This window comes from Panthera leo, chromosome C1, assembly GCF_018350215.1.
Source record: "Panthera leo isolate Ple1 chromosome C1, P.leo_Ple1_pat1.1, whole genome shotgun sequence".
In the NCBI taxonomy this organism is placed as follows: Eukaryota; Metazoa; Chordata; class Mammalia; order Carnivora; family Felidae; genus Panthera; species Panthera leo.
The window spans coordinates 9,378,575-9,398,735 of NC_056686.1; the positions used below are offsets into that span (position 1 = coordinate 9,378,575).

General features: G+C 44.5%; 1 protein-coding gene and 1 long non-coding RNA gene across 7 annotated transcripts in view; one reads left to right on the top strand and one right to left on the bottom strand.

The window, feature by feature from the left end:
- Nucleotides 1–7,360, top strand: part of LOC122228195 (arylacetamide deacetylase-like 3) — a 34,920-nt gene extending 27,560 nt beyond the window's left edge. For 5 of the 6 annotated variants that reach the window (XM_042953130.1, XM_042953129.1, XM_042953131.1 and 2 more), the window contains 3 exons: nucleotides 2,073–2,289; nucleotides 4,133–4,196; nucleotides 6,403–7,360. In XM_042953130.1, the coding sequence (XP_042809064.1) occupies nucleotides 2,073–2,289; nucleotides 4,133–4,196; nucleotides 6,403–7,177 (1,056 nt within the window). In that variant the 3' untranslated portion in view covers nucleotides 7,178–7,360. Of the gene's footprint in view, nucleotides 1–1,321; nucleotides 1,422–2,072; nucleotides 2,290–4,132; nucleotides 4,197–6,402 lie in introns of all 6 variants that reach the window. The other variant, XM_042953132.1, reaches the window with a different exon arrangement.
- A 4,913-nt stretch (nucleotides 7,361–12,273) lies between these two features.
- On the bottom strand, nucleotides 12,274–20,159 carry LOC122228196. The gene is made up of 2 exons (XR_006206471.1): nucleotides 20,021–20,159; nucleotides 12,274–12,532 (listed from the first exon to the last, which is right to left on the bottom strand). It is a non-coding gene; the product is annotated as an uncharacterized LOC122228196 (long non-coding RNA).
- Nucleotides 20,160–20,161: the final 2 nt, after the last annotated feature.

Consider the following 20,161-nt stretch of genomic DNA (forward strand, 5'->3'; position numbering starts at 1 on the left):
TCGGCCCCTCTTGATTTCCCCGTCAATGGTTTGGGCAAATGTTTTTCTTATGTAGTCCCCTGGGCCCTGCTCTCTCTCTCTCCCCCTCTCTCTCTGTCTCTCAGTCTCTGTCCTCTCTCTCCATGATCAGGGCTCCCTTCCCTCTGCAGCATCTGCAATTCTTTTCTTCCCCAAATCACGTCTCTGCACCTTCCTACCTTCCACGATGTGGCCTCTTTTTCTCCTTCTTGTTGTGCAGTTTTTTGTGTGAGTCCTCAGATCAATTTTCCTGGGTGATTTGACATTATCTAGCTGTGTTTGAGGGATGAAGCAAGCCTAGGGCCCCCCTACAGCTCCACCATCTTAACGCCCCCCCCCCCCCCGGAGGCTGAGGCTTTCTCAACTCTCTTACATAATGAAAAGCAAGTGCAAACACCTGTTCCCATGAAGACCCCTTCCTGGAGAAGAACCCACTGGCCGAAGGCTTCCTATGTCCAGCTTTCACAAGACCTGATGATTTGTCCCCTGGCTTTCCTGACCTTGACCCTCATAGTCTGTAGTCTGGGCTCCCAAATACGGTGCCTCAGTTTCCTCATCTGCAAAAGAGGGGGAAATACTAGTCCAGACTCCATAGCATGCTGTGGGCTGCGATGAGCTAAACCGTCCCGAGTGCAGGTTACAATTCCTGGCATAAAGGAAACCCTCAATACGTATTAGCCTTATTACTGTTTGTTGACTTGCTTTTTTTTTGTTTGCTTGTTTTGGTTTTGTTTTTTTGTTTTTACAAAGATGTGTCATGTAACTACGATGTGTCGTCCACCAGTTGTGGCTCTGGGATCAATGAGGGGCAAGAGAAATAAAGTCCCAGATAGAGTCTGCCTTCAGGGAGCTTATAGTCTCGTGGCAGTGTTGGTGGGGAGACAGAGAGAAGAATCAGGCAAAACCACTATAAACCAATCCACTTACAGAGCGGCGAGTGCTTCCAGCAAAGCGAAAGAGGGCTTCTTCATCCGGGGTTCTCTGAATCCCCAAGGGGACCGAAGACAAGGGGTCCGTGAAAGTGGGTGGGGTAAAAAAAACGCTCCATTTTCACTCACCTCTAAAGGAAATGCGGGGTTCCCTTCCATGAAGAATGAAGGGGACAGACCACAGTTGTGACAGCACAACCTGGGGCTTTGTCACCAAGAGGAATCCCGCGTATTTCCAGAGCGTATTACAGCTATCGCAGATATGGTGAAAAATTGCACGGATGCCTCATTTCTTCGAAGTAATAATGGTATTAAACCAGCCGCTAGATCTCGCTGTTGTGTGCTCATATGTAATCCCACATATTTTATTTTAGGTGTCAAAAACATTCTGTGACGAGGTCCACAGGCATCGCGGAAAGCCAAAGTGGCATTGGTGCAGAGAGGGTTAGGAACCACTAGAAAGAGGGTGCCTGGGTGAGAGACCACTTTGTTTACTTTTATTTTGTTATCATGCAAACTTTCAGATATGTACCAAAGGAGACAGAAAACTATGGAGATGCCCCACGTACCCTCCCCCCAGTACTGATTGCTGACTCCTGGCCAATCTTGTTTCACCGGTGCCCCCACCTTTTCCCCCTTCTCATTTCTCAGGAAGTGGACCTCAGACATCATATTATTTTCTCCAAAAGGTTTCAGTCATTATCTCTGAAAGACCAGAACGCCCTCACCTTTTAAAAAACATAACCACAGTGTAGTTATCACGTCTTAAAACTAGCAACTGATGCTTGGGACGGCTGCATGGGCTGGGCTGGTCCAGGAGGACCTGCCCCGGGAAGAGAGGTCACGTCCAGGCCACGGTTGGGGGTGTTCTGGGGGAGAGGGACCCTCACGGGGTGGCCAGAAGCTCGGTTTGTGGGACCGGGTGTCAATTGTCTGGGGAAAGAGGATGAGGGGGCAGCGTGGGCCAAGGTGGGGTGGACTTACTGCAGTGTCGTAAGGGTGCACGTGGACACGTGGTCCAGCCTGCCCTCCAGCCACTCCGCTGGGGGCACGGGTGGCGGCTGCACCCGAGCGCAGCACAGACTGAAATCCTTCCGGCCTCATTTCCTCCTCTCTCACCAACAGGGGATGATTTTTGAGAAACTGAGAATCTGTTCTATGCCCCGATTTGTCCGTTTCATGCATGATCTGAGGCCACTGAAGGAGGATCCGGATGTCGTGGTCACAGACCTCCGCTACGGGACAATCCCCGTGAAGCTGTACCAGCCCAAAGCGTTTTCCTGCATCCCCAGGCCTGGCATCGTGTTCTACCACGGCGGCGGGGTGGTCCTGGGGAGCCTGAGTAAGAGTCTTTCCCTCAGACCCCACCCATAGCATGACAGTCCCAGAGCAGAGCTGGGTGGCCACCCACCTTCCAGCAAGAGGTGGCACCCCAGTCTATAAGCCGCTGTAGGACCCGGACAGTTAGCGGGTCCCAGATCATCCAGGTGGCAAAGATATGCAAGGTACTGATCTCTTTCTGGAACTAAGGAGACCTATATATGCAACATATATATTCATATATACATATGCTATATAAATATATATATTCATATATATGCTCTATTTACATTCCTATATACACATATGTGTATATATTCACATATACACATATGTGTATATGTGTGTATCTATGGATATGTTTATATCCATATATATATATGAAATATCCATATATATATATATATATATGAAATTCACACAACATAAAATTAACCACTTTTTTTCTTAATGTTTATTTATTTTTGAGAGAAAGAGTGTGAATGAGGGAGGGGTGGAGAGAGGGAGAAACAGAACTTGAAGCAGGCTCCAGGCTCTGAGCTGTCAGCACAGAGCCCGACACGGGGCTCGAACTCACGAACTGCAAGATCATGACCTGAGCAGAGGTCGGACGCTCAATCGACTGAGCCACCCAGGCACCCCAATTATTTATTTTTATTTATTTATTTATTTATTTATTTATTTATTTATTTATTTTTGATAGGAAGAGGTCCCAAGCGAGAGAAAGGCAGAAAGAAAGAGAGAGGGAGAGAGAGAGAGAGTGAGTGAGTCCTAAGTGTGGAGCTCGAAGTGAGGCTCAACGAACTCACCCCATGTGGGCTCAAACTCAGTGAACTGTGAGATCATGACCTGAGCCAAAGCTGGATGCTTAACTGACTGAGCCACACAGCGCCCCCAAATTAACCACTTTAAAGTGTACAATTCAGTGGTGTTTAGTACATTCATAGTGTTCTACAACCAGCACCTCTATTCAGTTGGAAATAGGATTTTTTAAAAAGTGGAAATAGCTAAACACATGTCCTTTTGTTTCATACCAGCCATCGTCTGAGACAAATTCTGGTACAGACAGGAGAACCAACAATTTGAGGAAAATTAATGACAGAAAAAACTCAAAATTGAGGCCGTTTTATTATCTTACCCCCCCCCACACACACACACACTGGTGCCCCATGAATTCAAGGGAAAAAACCCTTTTATTTGGTTTCAGCCCTGCCTTCTAAACGGTGGAATGTCAGAGGCACACTGCGGTAGCTTTTGAGAGTAAGGGATTTGATGCAACCATGGTTTTGGTTTGGTCTGCATAATGGATGGCGGTAACAGTCAGTAGGTATTGATAAATATTATTAATAATTAATATTTACACAGCAGGCACTGTGGAAGCCCTCTATGTAATAGTTATCTCATTAACCACCCCCCCAAAAACAACCCTGTTATTATTATTGTACCCATTTTACAGATGTGGCAGTCAAGCCTCAAGGAGGTGAAGGCACTTGCCCCAGACTACTTCGGCTCAAGCTAAAAGGAGGCAAAGTCGGGATGTGAGCTCCGGTCTGAATCTAGAGCTCGCACCCCTGTGCTCTATGGCAAACGGCATCTCGGATATTTTGAATGGATTGCAGAATCAATGGGGATGGGGGGACATCTTAGAGGAAGTTCTTCAGACAGGATCTCAGAGGAGAAGTTCTAGAAGGTGGGGAGGAAGGACTGCTCCACAGCTGGAAAGAAAGTTTGCAAAACCTTGTTAGGATCAGCCCCAGCTCTCTGTCTGTGGTGGTTGTCAGAGAGAAGGGGGAAGCTCATGGTGATGGCTGGCAAAGGAGGCCACTAATCTTCCTAGTGAATGTTAAATACCTTTTATTTTCTAGAAACCCATCATGTCATATGCTGTCATCTGTCCAAGAAGAGTGGCTCAGTGGTCCTATCAGTTGGGTGAGTAAAAGGCGGAGGGGTGGTGCTGGATAAGGGGGGTGGAGAGCCGGGCTTGGGGCGGGCAGGGGGATGCAGGGACACCAGGACACCGGAGCAGGGGATGATGGGCTGTGAGCAGCGGTGAGGAGAGGGACAGGGAGAGGCAGAGAACAGCACTCCTCCCTGTGGGTGGCCCTCGGGCGTTCTGTGCATGGTAACATCCGGAAGCTGTGTGGGGAGTGGTCTTCTCTGGGTAGATCAAGTGCAGGGCTTTGCAAACATGAGCCCTGTTGGTGGCACAGAAGCACGTTCTAGACACTTAGCACCTCCTATGCGAAATGCCACAGTGCCCTGCACGGTAACAGGCAACCTCGGCCATTGCCGTAGAATTCCCAAGTGCTCCCGAGAGGGAGGTCCACCCCGGTGAGACACGGGGCAGGGGCAGGAGAGACCTGGGGTGGCCCCTCCCCGGGCAAAGTGGACACATAAGAGGAGCGGTCACTGTGGTCAAGTGGCCTCATCCTCCCTCCCCTGCCACCTGACACCTTGTCCCAAGGGGGCAGGATGGTTCCTTCCTGATTAATCTTTCCTGCAGTTTATTTATTTATTTATTTATTTATTTATTTATTTAATATATGAAATTTATTGTCAAATTAGTTTCCATACAACACCCAGTGCTCATCCCAAAAGATGCCCTCTTCAATGCCCATCACCTCCCCTCCCCTCCCTCCTACTCCCCATCAACCCTCAGTTCGTTCTCAGTTTTTAAGAGTCTCTTATGCTTTGGCTCTCTCCCACTCTAACCTCTTTTTTTTTTTTCCCTTCCCCTCCCCCCATGGGTTTCTGTTAAGTTTTTCAGGATCCACATAAGAGTGAAACCATATGGTATCTGTCTTTCTCTGTATGGCTTATTTCACTTAGCATAACACACTCCCTGCGGTTTCATTTAAAAGCGCATTCCAGGGGTGCCTGGGTGGTTCAGTTGGTTAAGCATCTGACTTCAGCTCAGGTCATGATCTCACGGTCTGTGGGTTCGAGACCCACGTCGGGCTCTGTGCTGACAGCTCAGAGCCTGGAGCCTGCTTTGGATTCTGTGTCTTCCTCTCTCTCTGCCCCTCCCCACTCCTGCTCCTAAAAAAATTTAATAAATGCACATTCCATAGAGCAGTACCAATGCCAATGTCTTGGTGGGAATACGTTTCCCAGCTTCCGTGTGGCACAGCTGGTTGAGTTAGAGTGAAAGATACAGAAATCGGTCCTGGATGAGGCAGAAGACCCCAGAGAAACCACTCACTTTACAGTTCTCAGCTCCCAAACCGTGTCTGCAGTGGGGTAGACGTCTTGATCCAAGTGTTGGCCATGATATGCCTTACAACTCTGGTCACTATAGTATGCCAGCAAATCTCTGCAACAGAATTATTTTATGAATCCAAGATAGATGAGGCTTTAGAGTAGAAACATTGCTGTCCTGGCATGAACTCAGGGTGGCTTAAAAGAGGAGGCATCGCGATGGGATTGGTTGGCAAAAGTTCGTGGGTCCCACAGAATATTTTTTTTTCTTTCTTTTTTAAATTTGAGACCAGCATTTAAAATGGTAACATTTCTCACAACACCCAGATTTCTGGAATCTCTTGAGAAACTGGGAGGTCTCGCATGCCACGCTGCTGACCTCCATGGCAGTACGTGCATGGTGCACCTTTAGGACAGCAGTGGTCCGGAGTGGACGTGGGTGATCTGGAGGAGACCCGTACGTTAACTGCTGGCCCCTGGTGGTATTTATGTCTGCAAGATCCTCCCACAAAACCTGCAAGCACGGCAGGGTTAATTGGAATTGAAACCCAGGCAAATCTGGAGTTGCTCATACAAGAATCATAAGAAAAGGGGACAGCTGTGAGCCAGGGAAGGACCCACGGGTAGGTTCAGAAAGATGGGGTTCATGTTGGTGATTGCTAAGTTGTTGACCCATAGGCAGATGGCAGGGCTCTCGTGGTCACAGCCTGTCCCCCAAAGGGTCATTGAGATGGAGGGAACAGCAACCGCCACTCACGGATCCTGTGTGCCAGGCTTCATGCCTATCACCTCATGGAAGGCTCATACCGTGAGTTCACCTTCTTGGGCTTCAGAAAGAGAGACTAGTGGATGAAATTTGGTCTAAGGGATGCTAGACACGTATTGTTGGCTCTCCTAGGGCGATGAGCATAAACTGTGTTCCTTGGTTCTTTTTTAGATACCGCCGCCTGCCCCAGCATAAATTCCCGGTGGCGGTACGAGACTGTATTGCCGCCACCATCCACTTCTTGAAGTCCCTGAATGTGTATGGGGTGGATCCAGATCGGGTCGTGGTCTGTGGTGACAGTGTGGGAGGGGGAGTGGCCACGATAGTTTGTCAAAAACTTTTGGACTGTCCAGATCTCCCCAAGATCCGTGCTCAGATCCTGGTCTACGCCATCCTCCAAGCTGTGGATTTTCAATCCCCTTCCTATCAGCAGAACAGGAATATCCCACTGCTCAATTGGAATTTTGCCTTCTACTGTTGGAGTTGTTACCTGGACATCAACCCGTCCTGGAAAAGCACCATCATGAAAGGTGCCCATTTGCCTGCTGAAGTCTGGGAAAAGTACAGCAAGTGGTTGGGTGCAGAAAACATCCCGGAGAGGTTTAAGAAGAAAAGCTACCGGCCGATGCCCCGTGAGCCCCTAAACGAGGCTGCCTACCTGGAGACGAACCTCGCTCTGGATTTGATGAACTCACCCCTGATCGCAGAAGATGAAGTCATGTCTCAGCTCCCCGAGGCTTGCATTGTGAGCTGTGAGTATGACCTTCTCCGGGACCATTCACTGTTGTTCAAGAAGCGGTTGGAGGACTTGGGAGTCCCGGTGACATGGCACCACATGGAGGATGGTTTCCACGGAGTGCTTAGCACCTTTGATATGGGCTACTTGCAATTCCCCTGCTCCACGAGGATTCTAAATGCCATGGTCCATTTTCTAAATAAGTTGTGACCGTCTTTCCTTCCTGTTAGAGCTGCGGAAGTGTGCATTCAGCCACGATCTGGTTCCCCAATGGGACTCTTTGTTGTGATGTAGGTGAGGCTGAGTGGGGCTGGGGAGGGTGTCGAGGTTGCCATGTTCTTCTCGCTTCAGCTTCTAGAACTGCAGAATGCATGTTTCTGATGTCTCAAGGGAGAGCAGTAGGAGAGACAGGTTTGGGGGGAGGGTGGGACTCTGTTCATGTTCGTGGTCAGGAAAACTTGAGCTGCAGTGGCCATTGGAGAGAGTGAATGATCATGTAAGGGTTGCCTGTGGCTTCCCTGAGGGAGAGTTCAGGCTGATGTAGGCTGTAGGTAGCACTTGGCTAGCCTTGGAATGAAACGGGCATCATGTGCAATCCCATGGGCTTTTTTCAGCCTAGCTCAGAGGATGGGGCTCTGATGTTCTAGACTGCTGAATGGAGGTGGGAAACTGGTGTCACTCTCTCCTTGTGGGTACACAGTAACATTTCTCCTGCTGTTCCTCTGCCTCTGTGCTCAGAGTTTTGACTGTCTGGGCTTGAAGAGTTAGGACAGAATGGATAGGTTTTCCATAGTGGTTGGCACCTAGAGGCTGATGAAGATAGCCAAGAGCCATCTGGCCAGGGAGCTCTGGATCTCCTGGAGTCAAAGGAGCCAAAGGGCTGAAGATGTATTAGCAAAGACGATTTCTGTCTGAAGACACACAACCAACTCAAATTGGCCTAAATCAGGGAAAGAATGTATTGGTTGATGTAGCTATGAATTCCAAGGATAAATCAGGTATGGTTTGATCTAGGAACTCAGACGATGCCACCAGCTGCCTTCTCTTCTCCTCTGCATTTACTTCACCTTCACCTCTGCATATGGGTGGCCCTGAGCAGCTCCATACTTACATTCTCTAGAGTCAAGTCCGTCCTTATAGACTTGCCTCATTCTCAGCCATGCCAGAAGAAGCCACATTGTAACTCAATAGCTCTGTGGGCATTTTGGGTGGTGTGTCCAGGTGCCACAACTAAGGGAATGGAATGTTCTGACTGGCCAGGCCTAAGTCCCATACTGGCCTTGGAGTGAAGGATGGGATCAACTCCACCCAGTGCTTGGACTGAGCATGAGGGAAGGAGAGAATATTTTCCTCACATCAACACTCACTCTTCTACAGTAGACATCAATGCTTACTCTACTGAGTGGAGATCAGTGCCAACTCTGCTGGGTGGACATTGATGCTTACTCTACTGAGTGGACATCAGTGCCAACTCTGCTGGGTGGACATCGATGCTTACTCTACCACAGAAGCTAAATGAACTCTGAATCAGAGTACTTCGATGTGGCAAGGGATGTCAAGGACCACTCAACAAGTTGGCCACTTGTCCGTGAGGAATAAAAATTCCAAAGAAGGGGCTCCTGGGTGGCTCCGTCGGTTGGGTGTCTCCGACTTCAGCTCAGGTCATGATCTCGCGGTTCGTGAGTTTGAGCCCCGCATTGGGCTCTGTGAGCCTGCTTCAGATTCTGTGTCTCCCTCTCTCTCTGCCCCTCCCCTGCTCACACTCTGTCTCTGTCTCTCTCAAAAATAAATAAATGTTTAAAAAAATTCCAATGAAAGGGATGGCCCAGGTTCCCAGGCTGGCCCTACCTGGTCTTCAGGTTGGCTAGCAGCTTTTATAGGCCAAGATCCAAGTCTACTGCACAGAGACCCCCGTGCATGACCTTAACTGGCTTTCAGATGAATGCTCGTGCTGAAACATGGGGCAGAGAGGAATCCCATCTGGTGGCTCCTCAATCCATTCACAGCAGGAGACCAGCAGGTGTCTTTGTTGGAGAATTAAGAACCACTCACTGAAAGCACCTCGTCTGGTGGCCCCTCAGCTGTTGGGCAGCACTGGGATCTGAGGAGCATGGTCCCTTCTAGAATAGGTCTCTGAGCTGAGTCTGGGTAGGCTCCTCTCCTGGAATGTGGCCTTCATTGTTTTATGCTGCCTCTGACTCAGCTGGCCTTCTGGGGAGTTGGGTGGTTAGCTCTCCTACTGTGGGATGGCAGGGGGTATGTGAACCAGTGGAGGACCATACCCAAGGGAGATGAGCCAGTTACGTTTTTGGGGCTGGAAGAACCTCTGGGTTTGAATTTCCATTGCTCTGTGATAAGAAAGCAGTTGCTTCGAGCTGCTACTCTGGCATTTTCCAGCATGACAGCCCTGCTCACACCCACAGGCTAGACATTCAGATAAGAACCTGGAGCTTAGGATTCTTGCTGTAAGTTCCCACTCTACTTTTCCTGGGCCACCTTTAAAAATAGCCATGTAGGGTTGAGTCCACAAGAAATTAGTGACCTCTGCCACAGCCACCTTATCAGTAGCAGGTGCTTACTACCCTGCTCTCTCTCCTGCTCACTCGAGACCTGAAACAGAGGACTTGGCTCATTGTATATCACAACCCCATTTCTGGGATCTATAAGCAATAAATCTTGAGACTTTACTACCTTTGTGTGAGCATGTTGAAACTGCGCCTTCAATCAAAAAGACCCCCAGGTTTCTACATCCCCAAGGTCGGAGCTAGGAAACCGAGGGAGCTGCCTGCCCACCCTACGAGGGAGGCTCACACCTCCTCACTCAGCAGGTCATAATCTGCATATTCTTAATGTAATACACCAGCTATGGTCCCCCCAACAAGCTCGTGTGTTCCTCATGTGAATTCTACAAAGTAGGTTTTCTTTTTTTTTAAGTTTTATTTTATTTATTTTCAGAGAGAGAGAGAGAGAGAGAGAGAGTGAGGGAGCTGGGGAGAGGCAGAGAGAGAGGGAGAGAGAGAATCCCAAGCAGGGTCCACACTGACAGAATCCCAAGCAGGGTCCACACTGCGGGGCTTGAACCCACGAACCATGACATCATGACCTGAGCCAAAACCAAGAGATGCTTAACCAACTGAGCCACCCAGGAGCACCCAAAGTAGATACTCTTAAGCCCATTTTACAGATGTGGACACTGAGGCTCAGAATCATTAATAACATTGCTCACTTCCTGTCTCTTTGTGGTAAGGTTCAAGGCCACGTGATTGGCCAGGTGCTGTGCATTGTAACCCTGATCCAACTGACGACACCCCTTTTCTGCTGTGACCCATGACCCATTAGCTCGTTCCTTTCCTCCTCATTCAGAATTAAAAGACACAACTGAGCCACATGACCTTATTTGAGTCATTTGCCATCCACCTAGGTGCTGGCTCCTGTCTGATCTGAGTCATGTTGAAGAAGCTAGGTGTTTTTGCCTCCTGGTTTCCTTTGCTTTTTCAACTGTAGCTTTCTTGAAGTCTGAATGACTTTGGAATTGGTCATCGTAGGCCTTTCCAGCTGAGGTGCCCAGCTAATACCAGCTCAGGGGAGGTGGGCACCTATGTATACCATTAAACCTGGACGCTCTGCAACTGTTTTCTCAGTAATCTGCCAGGACGTCCCTGAAAAGATCTGCCAGTTAGCCTAGGGCAAGTGCCATCTGATAAAGGGCAACATGTCACATCCCAAAGTGCTCTCATTGGTCAGGGGGTAATTGAGGACAAGGTCCTAAGGCAAAGTTGAAAAATGGGCAAAATTAGCATCTGCTGCTTTTCGGTCTACTTCCCTTTCAGTGTCCTCCTTGGGGTCCTCCTCACCCCCACCCGGGACCTCCAGGCCTTTCTGACCCCAAACCTTGTCTCCCTCTCTGCTCCAGAGTGGCTGCTACTCTCTGTTATCCCTGGGCTTCTCTGGGCTAGTCTAGGTTAGGTTCTGCCACAGTGACAAGTGGTCCCCACAGTCTCAGTGGCTTATAATAGCAAAGGTCTATTTCTTGCTCCCATCACACGTTGCATGGCCTTCACAGGTTGGCTGGGGCTCCGCTCCACATTTGTCTACTCCAGGATCCAGGCTGATGGGACAGCCTCTCTCTGATATGTCTCCAGTCTTGTGGCAGAGGAGAAAAGAACACGGCAAATCACACACTGACTCCTCAAGCTTCCATTCTCCTTTCATTGGCCAGAGCAAGTCTGACATTGATAGCACAGAGAAGCATCATCCTCCCCAGAGAGGGGCAGCAGATATTTTTTTTGGACAATATTACAGCTTACCATGCCCTCAATCATAATATTTCCATTCTACCTGTAAAATTTAACTTTACATTATGTAAGTGATAGACAAAGATATTATCTTAAAAAATTTTTTTAATGTTTTTTTTTAAGTTTATTTTTGAGAGAGAGACAGACAGAGCATGAGTGGGGGAGGGGCAGAGAAAGAGGAAGACACAGAATCCCAAGCGAGCTCCAGGCTCTGAGCCATCAGCACAGAGCCTGATGCGGGGCTCGAACTCATGAACCTCAAGATCATGACCTGAGCCGAAGTCAGAAGCTCAACCGACTGAGCCACCCAGGCACTCCAAAGATATTATCTTTTTAAATAAAACCTTCAAATACCAGAGATAAGGCTAAAATCCTTTTTGACCACCGTCCCTTAAATCTATCCCCTTTTATCTGGATGTATCCACTGTTACCTTTTTTGGTTGGGGGTGGTCTTTCAACTCTTTAAAGCCTCTTTCTATGGTTTTACATACACAAATATGTACCCATGGAAAATATGAAGCATTATTTTGTGGGATGGTTTTGCTAGATATTAGTACATAAAAGATATTCTGTACATGTTGTTACACTTGAGTGTTTTTCAATGATATACCAGAAATCTATCCTAGTAAACAATACAGATTTACCTTACTCTTTCTAGCTACTGCATAAAAATATTCCCCAGTGTGGCTATATTATAGTTCTTAGCCATTCGCAACTAGTGGGAATTCCCAATGTTTGGTCTCTTTCCGGTTTTTGACAAATAAATCCGTAGTGAATGTGTCTGCATACACCCCCCCCCCCCACTTTTGCACATGTGATTCTGTGATAGATTCAAGAAGGAGAAGTGTTGACTGGGCATATTTTACCTGTCGGTGGATGTTACCAAAATGCCTGTCCCATTCCCTTTTTCTCAGCAGATCTCAACTGGGAGGGAAATAGATCATAACCACCCATCCCAAAGACAAAAAAAAAAAAAAAAAAAAAAATTGATTGGCTTGACAAGCAGTAGGGTGCGACCAAGTTGGCATGGCATGCCTGTATTTTAAGTTCCTTAGTTCAAATGAACCTCTATGAGAATCAGCTGAGGAGTCAAGGGAAGGTTGCAATATAATCGGTCTCTTGCCTCCAACATCTTTGCATCTTGTCTAAGAAAACAATGGATGTCTGAATCAGAAGATTGGCTCCTCATTCCCATGGTTGCCAAGGTTTGCTCTGTTCCCCAGCAAGAACATCTCTGCCCCAACACTGTAACTGGCTGTCTTGCAAATTGCTGCACAAAGTTGAATCAGATAAGTCAGTGCCTGGGGTTCAGTTTCAAAGCATTTCTAGTCATAGGGAAAAGCCCCCAATTTCCCAGTTTCCCAAATTATGATTCTCTAATGTAGGGAAAGGAATGGATTTTGCCACCAACATAAACTGGGTTTAGGCACAAACAGAAGAAGGGGTTGAATATTTATCTACCCCTTATATGTGACAAACATCTTATGAAGTGTTTTATAGGTGACATTACACTGAATTCTCATAATCTCATAATGCACATGATATTTCCTCCCAATTTATAGATTATGAAACCAAGGTTGACTTAGGCAATCTTCAAGTTGATGCCAAATGTGTCTGAGTTCCAAATCTACCACCCACCACCATCCCATTGCCTGTGAAATAACCCGAAGCAAATTGGCCATCTTTTAAGAAGTGTTTCTAGGCCATGCTGGACAAGGAGAGAAGTCAATCTATGATCCCTCTCTCAGGTTTCACCTTCTCTGGAAAGCCAAGCAGGGTTGGATCCTTCTGTGAGCTTGCAGAGTATGCTGTATTTCCTCTAACAATACCTCTAGCACACAGTATTGGGGTCATACAATGACCAAAATGTCTGTCCCTGGATGAAAGTGATCCCCAATTTCTAATGTCCACAGGAGACTGGAATAGCAAATGGCAATAATCTCTGCAGGAGGATGAGTCATCCTAGACCTACATTATTTTTGCAAGTAATTTTTCATGCACCAGGTACATGAGAAGAGAAAAGCTAGCAAAAAGAAGCCACAGAAATAACAGTTTAAGTTAGGCACCAGGAACCCACTCAGGGGTCCTGAGTGGCTCAGTTGGTTAAGCGCCCAACTTTGGCTCAGGTCATGATCTCATGGTTCATATGTTTGAGCCTCCCATTGGGCTCTTCGCTAACAGTGTGGAACCTGCTTTGGATTCTCTCTCCCTCTCTCTCTGCACCTCTCCCACTCACACACAAACACACACACACACACACACACACACACTCTCTCTCTCTCCCAAAATAAATAAACTTTAAAAAATTAAACAAAACAAAATAAAATAGAAAAAAGCCACACACTGTAAAATAGTTCTGCTTACATTCTCCAAGGAGATAAAAATCTGTATAAATATATTTATAAGTATAATCTATATAAATATAACAAGTAAATCTATATGTAAGTCTATAAATATAATCCATAAATTTAAAATTTAATCTATAAATCCATAGATTTGAAAATTTGGAAGGCAAAAAGTGCTAATTTAAAAATTCAGGGGCACCTGGGTGGCTCAGTCAGTTAAGCGACCAACTTCAGCTCAGGTCATGATCTCACAGTTCGTGGGTTTGAGACCCACGTTGGGCTATGTGCTGACAGCTCAGAGTCTGGAGCCCGTTTCGGATTCTGTGTGTGTGTCTCTCTCTGCCCCTCCCCAATTCACGCTCTCTCTCTCAAATAAATAAACATTAAAAAACATTTAAAAACTCAAAAGGTAGAAAAATTAAAAATTGGAACTATAAAACACGACGTATATATAAATTGAACAGAAATTTTAGAAGTGAAAAATGCAACAAATCAAACTAAAAATCCAGTGGGTGGGCTTAATTGTACACTTGATAGAGGATGTGTGAGCTGGAATACAGGTCAGAAGAAACTATTCAGAATCAGGCACAGAGAGACAAAAGGGTAGAAAACACAGAGGCGGGGACGAGAGGCATTGAAAATGCCTCATACTGAGGCATTGAAAATTCAGTGAGAAGGTATAGCAAATATGTAGTTGGTGGTCCAGAAAGCAAGGAGAAAGAAAGGAGGCAGAAACAATATTTGAACATATGGTGGCTAAGAATTTCCTAAAGTGGTTGAAAGATTAGCATTAAAAAGTATTTTATAGGGGCGCCTGGCTGGCTCAGTCAGTGGAGTCAGCAACTCTTGATTTCAGGGTTGTGGGTTCAAGCCTCATGTTGAGTGTGGAGATTATTTAAAAATAATATCTTTAAAAAATTATTGTGTAGTTTTCAATGTATTTGTTATCTTTATATATTTTTTTATATCATTAGGGCAAAATTTCTAAAATATAAAATAATCACATGGTAGAGATCATCAATATTGCCTTGTTTGGGCTCTTTGAAAACACTGAGAAAATTGATAAGCATCTGATGAGACCAATGAAGAGAAGGGGGGCACAAATAGAAAATACTTGGAATAAAAAGAGACTTCAGTACAGATCCTAGAGATATTAAAAAGATAATAAGAGGAAATTATGAGCAACATATACTAAAAATTTGAAAATTTGGATGCAATGTGTGAATTCCCAGAAAAATACAGTTTATCAAACTGACACCCACAAAAAAAGACAAAATATGATTCATTTTATAATAAAAGATATTGAATCAAAACAAACTGAAACAAAATGTAAATCTCCTGGCCCACATGCCTTGATTTACTTAATATTAAGGGGAAAATGAACTTAATCCTACATAAATTGACCTAGAGAATATGAAAAGCAGGTAAACTCTTTCTGTGAGGCTTACCTAGTAATAAAATTCCACAAGGAGAGTGGAAATGAACATGACAGGCTGTGAGAATCTTACTCATGGGTATAAATATTTTTTAAATGTTTATTTAGTTTTGAGAGTGAAAGAGAGAGAAAGAGAGAGAGAGAGAGAGAGAGAAAGCATGAGTTAGGGAGGGACAGAGAGAGAGAGAATACCAAGCAGGCTCTGTGCTATCAGCTCAGAGCCCGATGCAGGGCTCAATCTCATGAACTGGGAGATGGTGACCTGAGACGAAATTAAGAGTTGGACGCTTAACCCGACTGAGCCACCCAGGCGCCTCTAGATATAAATATCTCTAAAAAGTATTTAGCAAACTAAATCCATCAATACATACAAAGGATAATATATCATGACCAAGTTGGGTTTATACCAGAAATGCAGGATCAGTTTAACATTGGAGAATTTGTTCATATCACAAACTCAATATAATTTGTGATACTTAATACATTCAATGAAAGAAACTGTGATTATCTTCATAGATGCAAAAAATTAAGCCCTTATTTATGGGGGAAAAACCTGTCGCTATTTAGAAGAGAAGAAAATTTCTTTAACCTAGTAAATGGCATTCACAAAATCTACATATAGCAAACATCGTACTTAATGGTGAAACACAGAACTTTCCCCCTTGGTATCAGAAACAGGAAAAGAGTTGTTCCCTAACATTTTTACTTAACATTGTACTAGTGGTCCTAGGCAATGCAAAAAGACAAGGATAAACCAATAGGGATTGAAAGGGAGGAAATAAAATCGTTATTATTTTCAGATGCTGTGATCTTACCTGTGGATTCTCAAGGAATCTACAAAAAAAACCCAGTAGAATTAATAAGAGTTAACAAGGTTGATGGATATAAAGTTATCATCTGTAAAAAAAATCAACTGCATTTTAATATGTAGGCAAGAATCAGAAAGTGAAATGAAAATAATCCATTTAAGTAGCATAAAATGTAAAATACATAGGAACAGACAATATCAAGAGAGAAAAGATAACACATTGAATATGAGAAAATATTTGTAAATCATGTATCTGATGAGGAATTAATATCAAAAATATACAAAGAATTCCTCCAACTCAACCACACACACACAAAAGCAAAAGCAAAAAAACAAACAAACAAAAAAAAACCACTCTCAAACAACCCATTTAAAAAATGGGCAAATGACTGGAAAAGATATTTTTCTAATGATTAAGGAGGGCACTTGTTTGGATTAGCACCAGGTGTCGTATATAAGTGATGAATCACTGGGTTCTGCTTCTAAAATTGATACCACCTTGTATGTAAATTAACGTGAATTTAAATAAACTAAAAATAAATAAATAAATTTTACCCACAAAACTAAAAAAAAAAAAAAAAAAAAAGATGATGCACAAATGGCCAATAAGCACATGGAAAGACGTTCTACATCATTAGTCATTAGGGAAATGCAAATCAAAGTCATGATGAGATGTCACCTCACGCCCATTAAGATGGGCTATTAATAAAAATGAAAAACAACAAGGGTTGGCAAGGATGTGGAGAAATTCAGAACACCTATGCATTGCCGGTGGGGATGTAAAATGGTGTGAGCACTGGGGGAAATGGTTTCGTGTTGCCAATTCCATCCCTAGGTATTTCAAAAGGTTGAAAGGGGAAAAACTCAAGCAGATACCTATACACCAATGGTCACAGCAGCATTATTCCCAATAGCCAAAAGGTGGAAACAATCCAAATGCCCATCAACAGACAAATGGATAAACAATGTGTGGTCTACACATATAATGGAATATTATTATTCAACCATTATTCATTCTGAAAAAGGACATTCAGAGTGAAATTCTGACACATGCTATAACATAGACGAACCTTGAAAACATTAGGCTAAGTGAAATAAGCAAGACCAAACCAACCTGAACCAAAGCAAACCAACAAACCAAAACCAAAAAACAAACAAACAAAAACCCTATATGGTTTCCCTTATATGAGGTACCCAGAACAGGCAAACTGATAGAGACAGAAAGTAGAACAGGGTCTAGGGGAAGTAAGAATGGGGCGTTATTGTTTTGATGGGTACAGAGTTTCTGTTTAGGATGGTGAAAAATTTCTAGGGTGTGGAGTGATGGAAACACACACTCATACATACTGATGGGGGGAATATAAATTGACATTTTGGAAAACAGTTCGGCACTATCTAGCAAAGTTGAAGACACACATACTCTATGACCCAACAATTCCACTGCTAGGTGTATCTATGTATCCTAGAGTGGAGGTTTCCAAAGCAAGATCCTCAAGCTTCCTTCAGGAGACCTGCAAGGTCAAAACTATTTTGTTACTAATGCTAAGATGTTATTCACTCCTTTCCACAATGTCGGCATTGGCACTTGGGCTGTAGAAGCAGTGGTGGGTAAAACAGTTGGTGCCCGATGCATGAATCAAGGCAGGGGCATCAGTGGTGATCGCGGTCGTGTTCTCCATCACCACACGCTTTGCAGTGAGATAACTAACAACGATCACAATGCTAGTTTCCCTTAAGGATGTCCTTGATGAAGAAGTAAAAATTACTAACTTTATTAAACCTTGACCTTTGAGCGGTTATCTTTCTAACACGCCATGTGATGAAACAGAAAGTAGGTATGAGTTAAGCTCTGTTGTTGCGCACCCAAGAATGATGTTCTCTTGAAAAAGAGCGCTGTGTGCAATTGCTGAAATTGTGAGCAGCATTAGGTAGACTTTTTTTTTTTTTTTAATTAAATACGACTGTTACTTGAAAGCATGATGGGTGGACAAACCATGAATATTCAAATTGGAACACTTGGCAGATGTTTTCTTAAAAGTGAACGAAGTAGGAGCGCCTGGGTGGCTCAGTCAGGTAAGTGTGCAGTTCTTGATTTCAGCTCAGGTCATGATCTCGCCGTTTGTGAGTTCAAGCCCCGCATCAGGCTCTGCACTATCGGTGCACTATCAGGCTGCTTGGAGTTCTCTCTCTCCCTCTCTCTCTGCCCCTCCCCTGCTCGTTCTCTCTCTCTCTCTCTCTCTCTCTCTCTCAAAATAAATAAATTGAAAAAAAAAGAACAAAATAAGTCTGACACTTCAGGGAAAACAGTGGACATTAGCTGTTGCCAATGACAACAGTTTAGCTTTCAAGCTAAAATTAGAATTTTGGAGAACTTGTATCCATCACTGTGAACTTGTCAACTTCCTAACACTTAAATGCTCTTCTGGTGAGATCACTAGTGATATTTAAGATCCTACAGATTTTTAAGATATCGTATAATAGGTCAACATTTGAAAGATCTGGACAGCTCAGGTATTCAAATGACACCATGATATAACAAAATCACAAATAACTGGAAGGTCTCCTCAAAGCACAAAATCAACAAGTAGATTTTAATGTAACAGAGTTCAAAGAGTTGCCTGAATAGGTTCAGATTCCACCTTGTAACTAACCTTTAAGAAACTACCGCTGAGTTTTCCTGTAGTATTGAAGAATATCCACAATTAATTGCAAAGTCTATTAAAATACCTCTCTCTCTTCTAACTACGTATCTATGTGATATTAGATGTTCTCCTTTACACAGGACAATATATCATAACAGATGGAATTTTTTTGAAATCAATAAATAATAGTCAATATATTTATATTAATCCACTGAGTTTGCCTGTTCTGTGGTACAAATGTTCCCACCATGACTGATGTTGAGCTACTGATGTGATTTTACAGAATGTGGTGTTGGAAAGAGATGGGCACAGTTGGCTCTCATGCACTGCCATGATCTGGCTCCAGATCACCAATACAATTCATATTTTATTTTATTTTATTTTTTTAGTTCTTTTAGTTTAATTTTTTTTTATTTTAGAGAGAGAGAAAGAGAGCATGAGTGGGAGAGAGGCAGAGGAAGAGAGAGAGAGAGAGAGAGAGAGAGAGAGAGAGAGAGAGAGAGAGAGAATCTTAAGCAGGTTCCATGCTCAACGCAGAGCCCGATATGGGGCTCAAACCCACAACCCTGGGATTACGACCGGGGCCAAAATCAAGAAGTTGAACGCCTAACCGACTGAGCCACCCACATGCCCCTCATTCCACATTTTAAAAAGCCCCTTTGGGTCCTCAATAATTTTTAAGAAACTACAAATTTGAGAAGTACAGCTCTAGAGAAATGGCTGTATCTGGGCACCAGGAGACACATACTAGATCCAAAATAGTCATAGTAACCACAGCTATGTGCAACATGAATGAATCTTAAAAACATTAACCATATTGAGGAAAGGAAACCAGACTCAAATGAATACATGCTCTACGGTTGCATTTATATCAAGTCCACAAATGGGCAAGGCTAAGCATTAGTGTTTAGGAACACACCCTTTGGTGCTCAGCCTATTTAAAAAAAAAACAAAGCAAGGAAGTGACAACTACAGGAGTCAGGTGGTAGAGGGAGGAGGCACGTGTGGCCTCCACGTGTGGTTTCCAGACTCCTTTGCTTAGTGAATAAACAAAATAATAGTCTTTCTCCCATCGGACTGGGTTCTGTGGGGATGGGACCCTGGTCTAGTCACTGATGCATTTATAGCCGCAGCTCAGTGCCCAAGATGTAGCATGTGGTCAGTGAGAGGATTGTGGGATGAATGAGGACTAACCAAATGAACCATACAGCATCAGTTTGAGCACAAAGATAGGATTCTCTGTGGAAACTCCTTGGGCAAAGGGGCAGACAGGCACTGAGTGGAGCCCAAGGGTCTAGGCCTGAATCAGACTGGATTTAAATCCCAGCTCTCCCACACGTGGGACTTTCAACAGCTACTTGGTCTCTCTTTGCTTCACTGTTCTCATCTGTAAAAGGGTGTAACGATGGCACCTGCTTCAAAGGGCTGCCGTGAGGATCAAATGGGTGAATGCACACAGATATCTCAGAGTGGGCCTCACACATCAGTACTCATTACGTAGTGATAGAGTGCGACCATCTCAACTCACCCCTGTAAAGAGTGCCTTAAAGATGATGCCTCTCACGGGGTCACAGCACGAACACCAAGCCCTTCTGGCTCCTGCATTTGTGGTGGTTATTGCTGGTTTGATTTGCTTTTATGAGGTCAGTTTTGCTCCTGAAGAATCAGC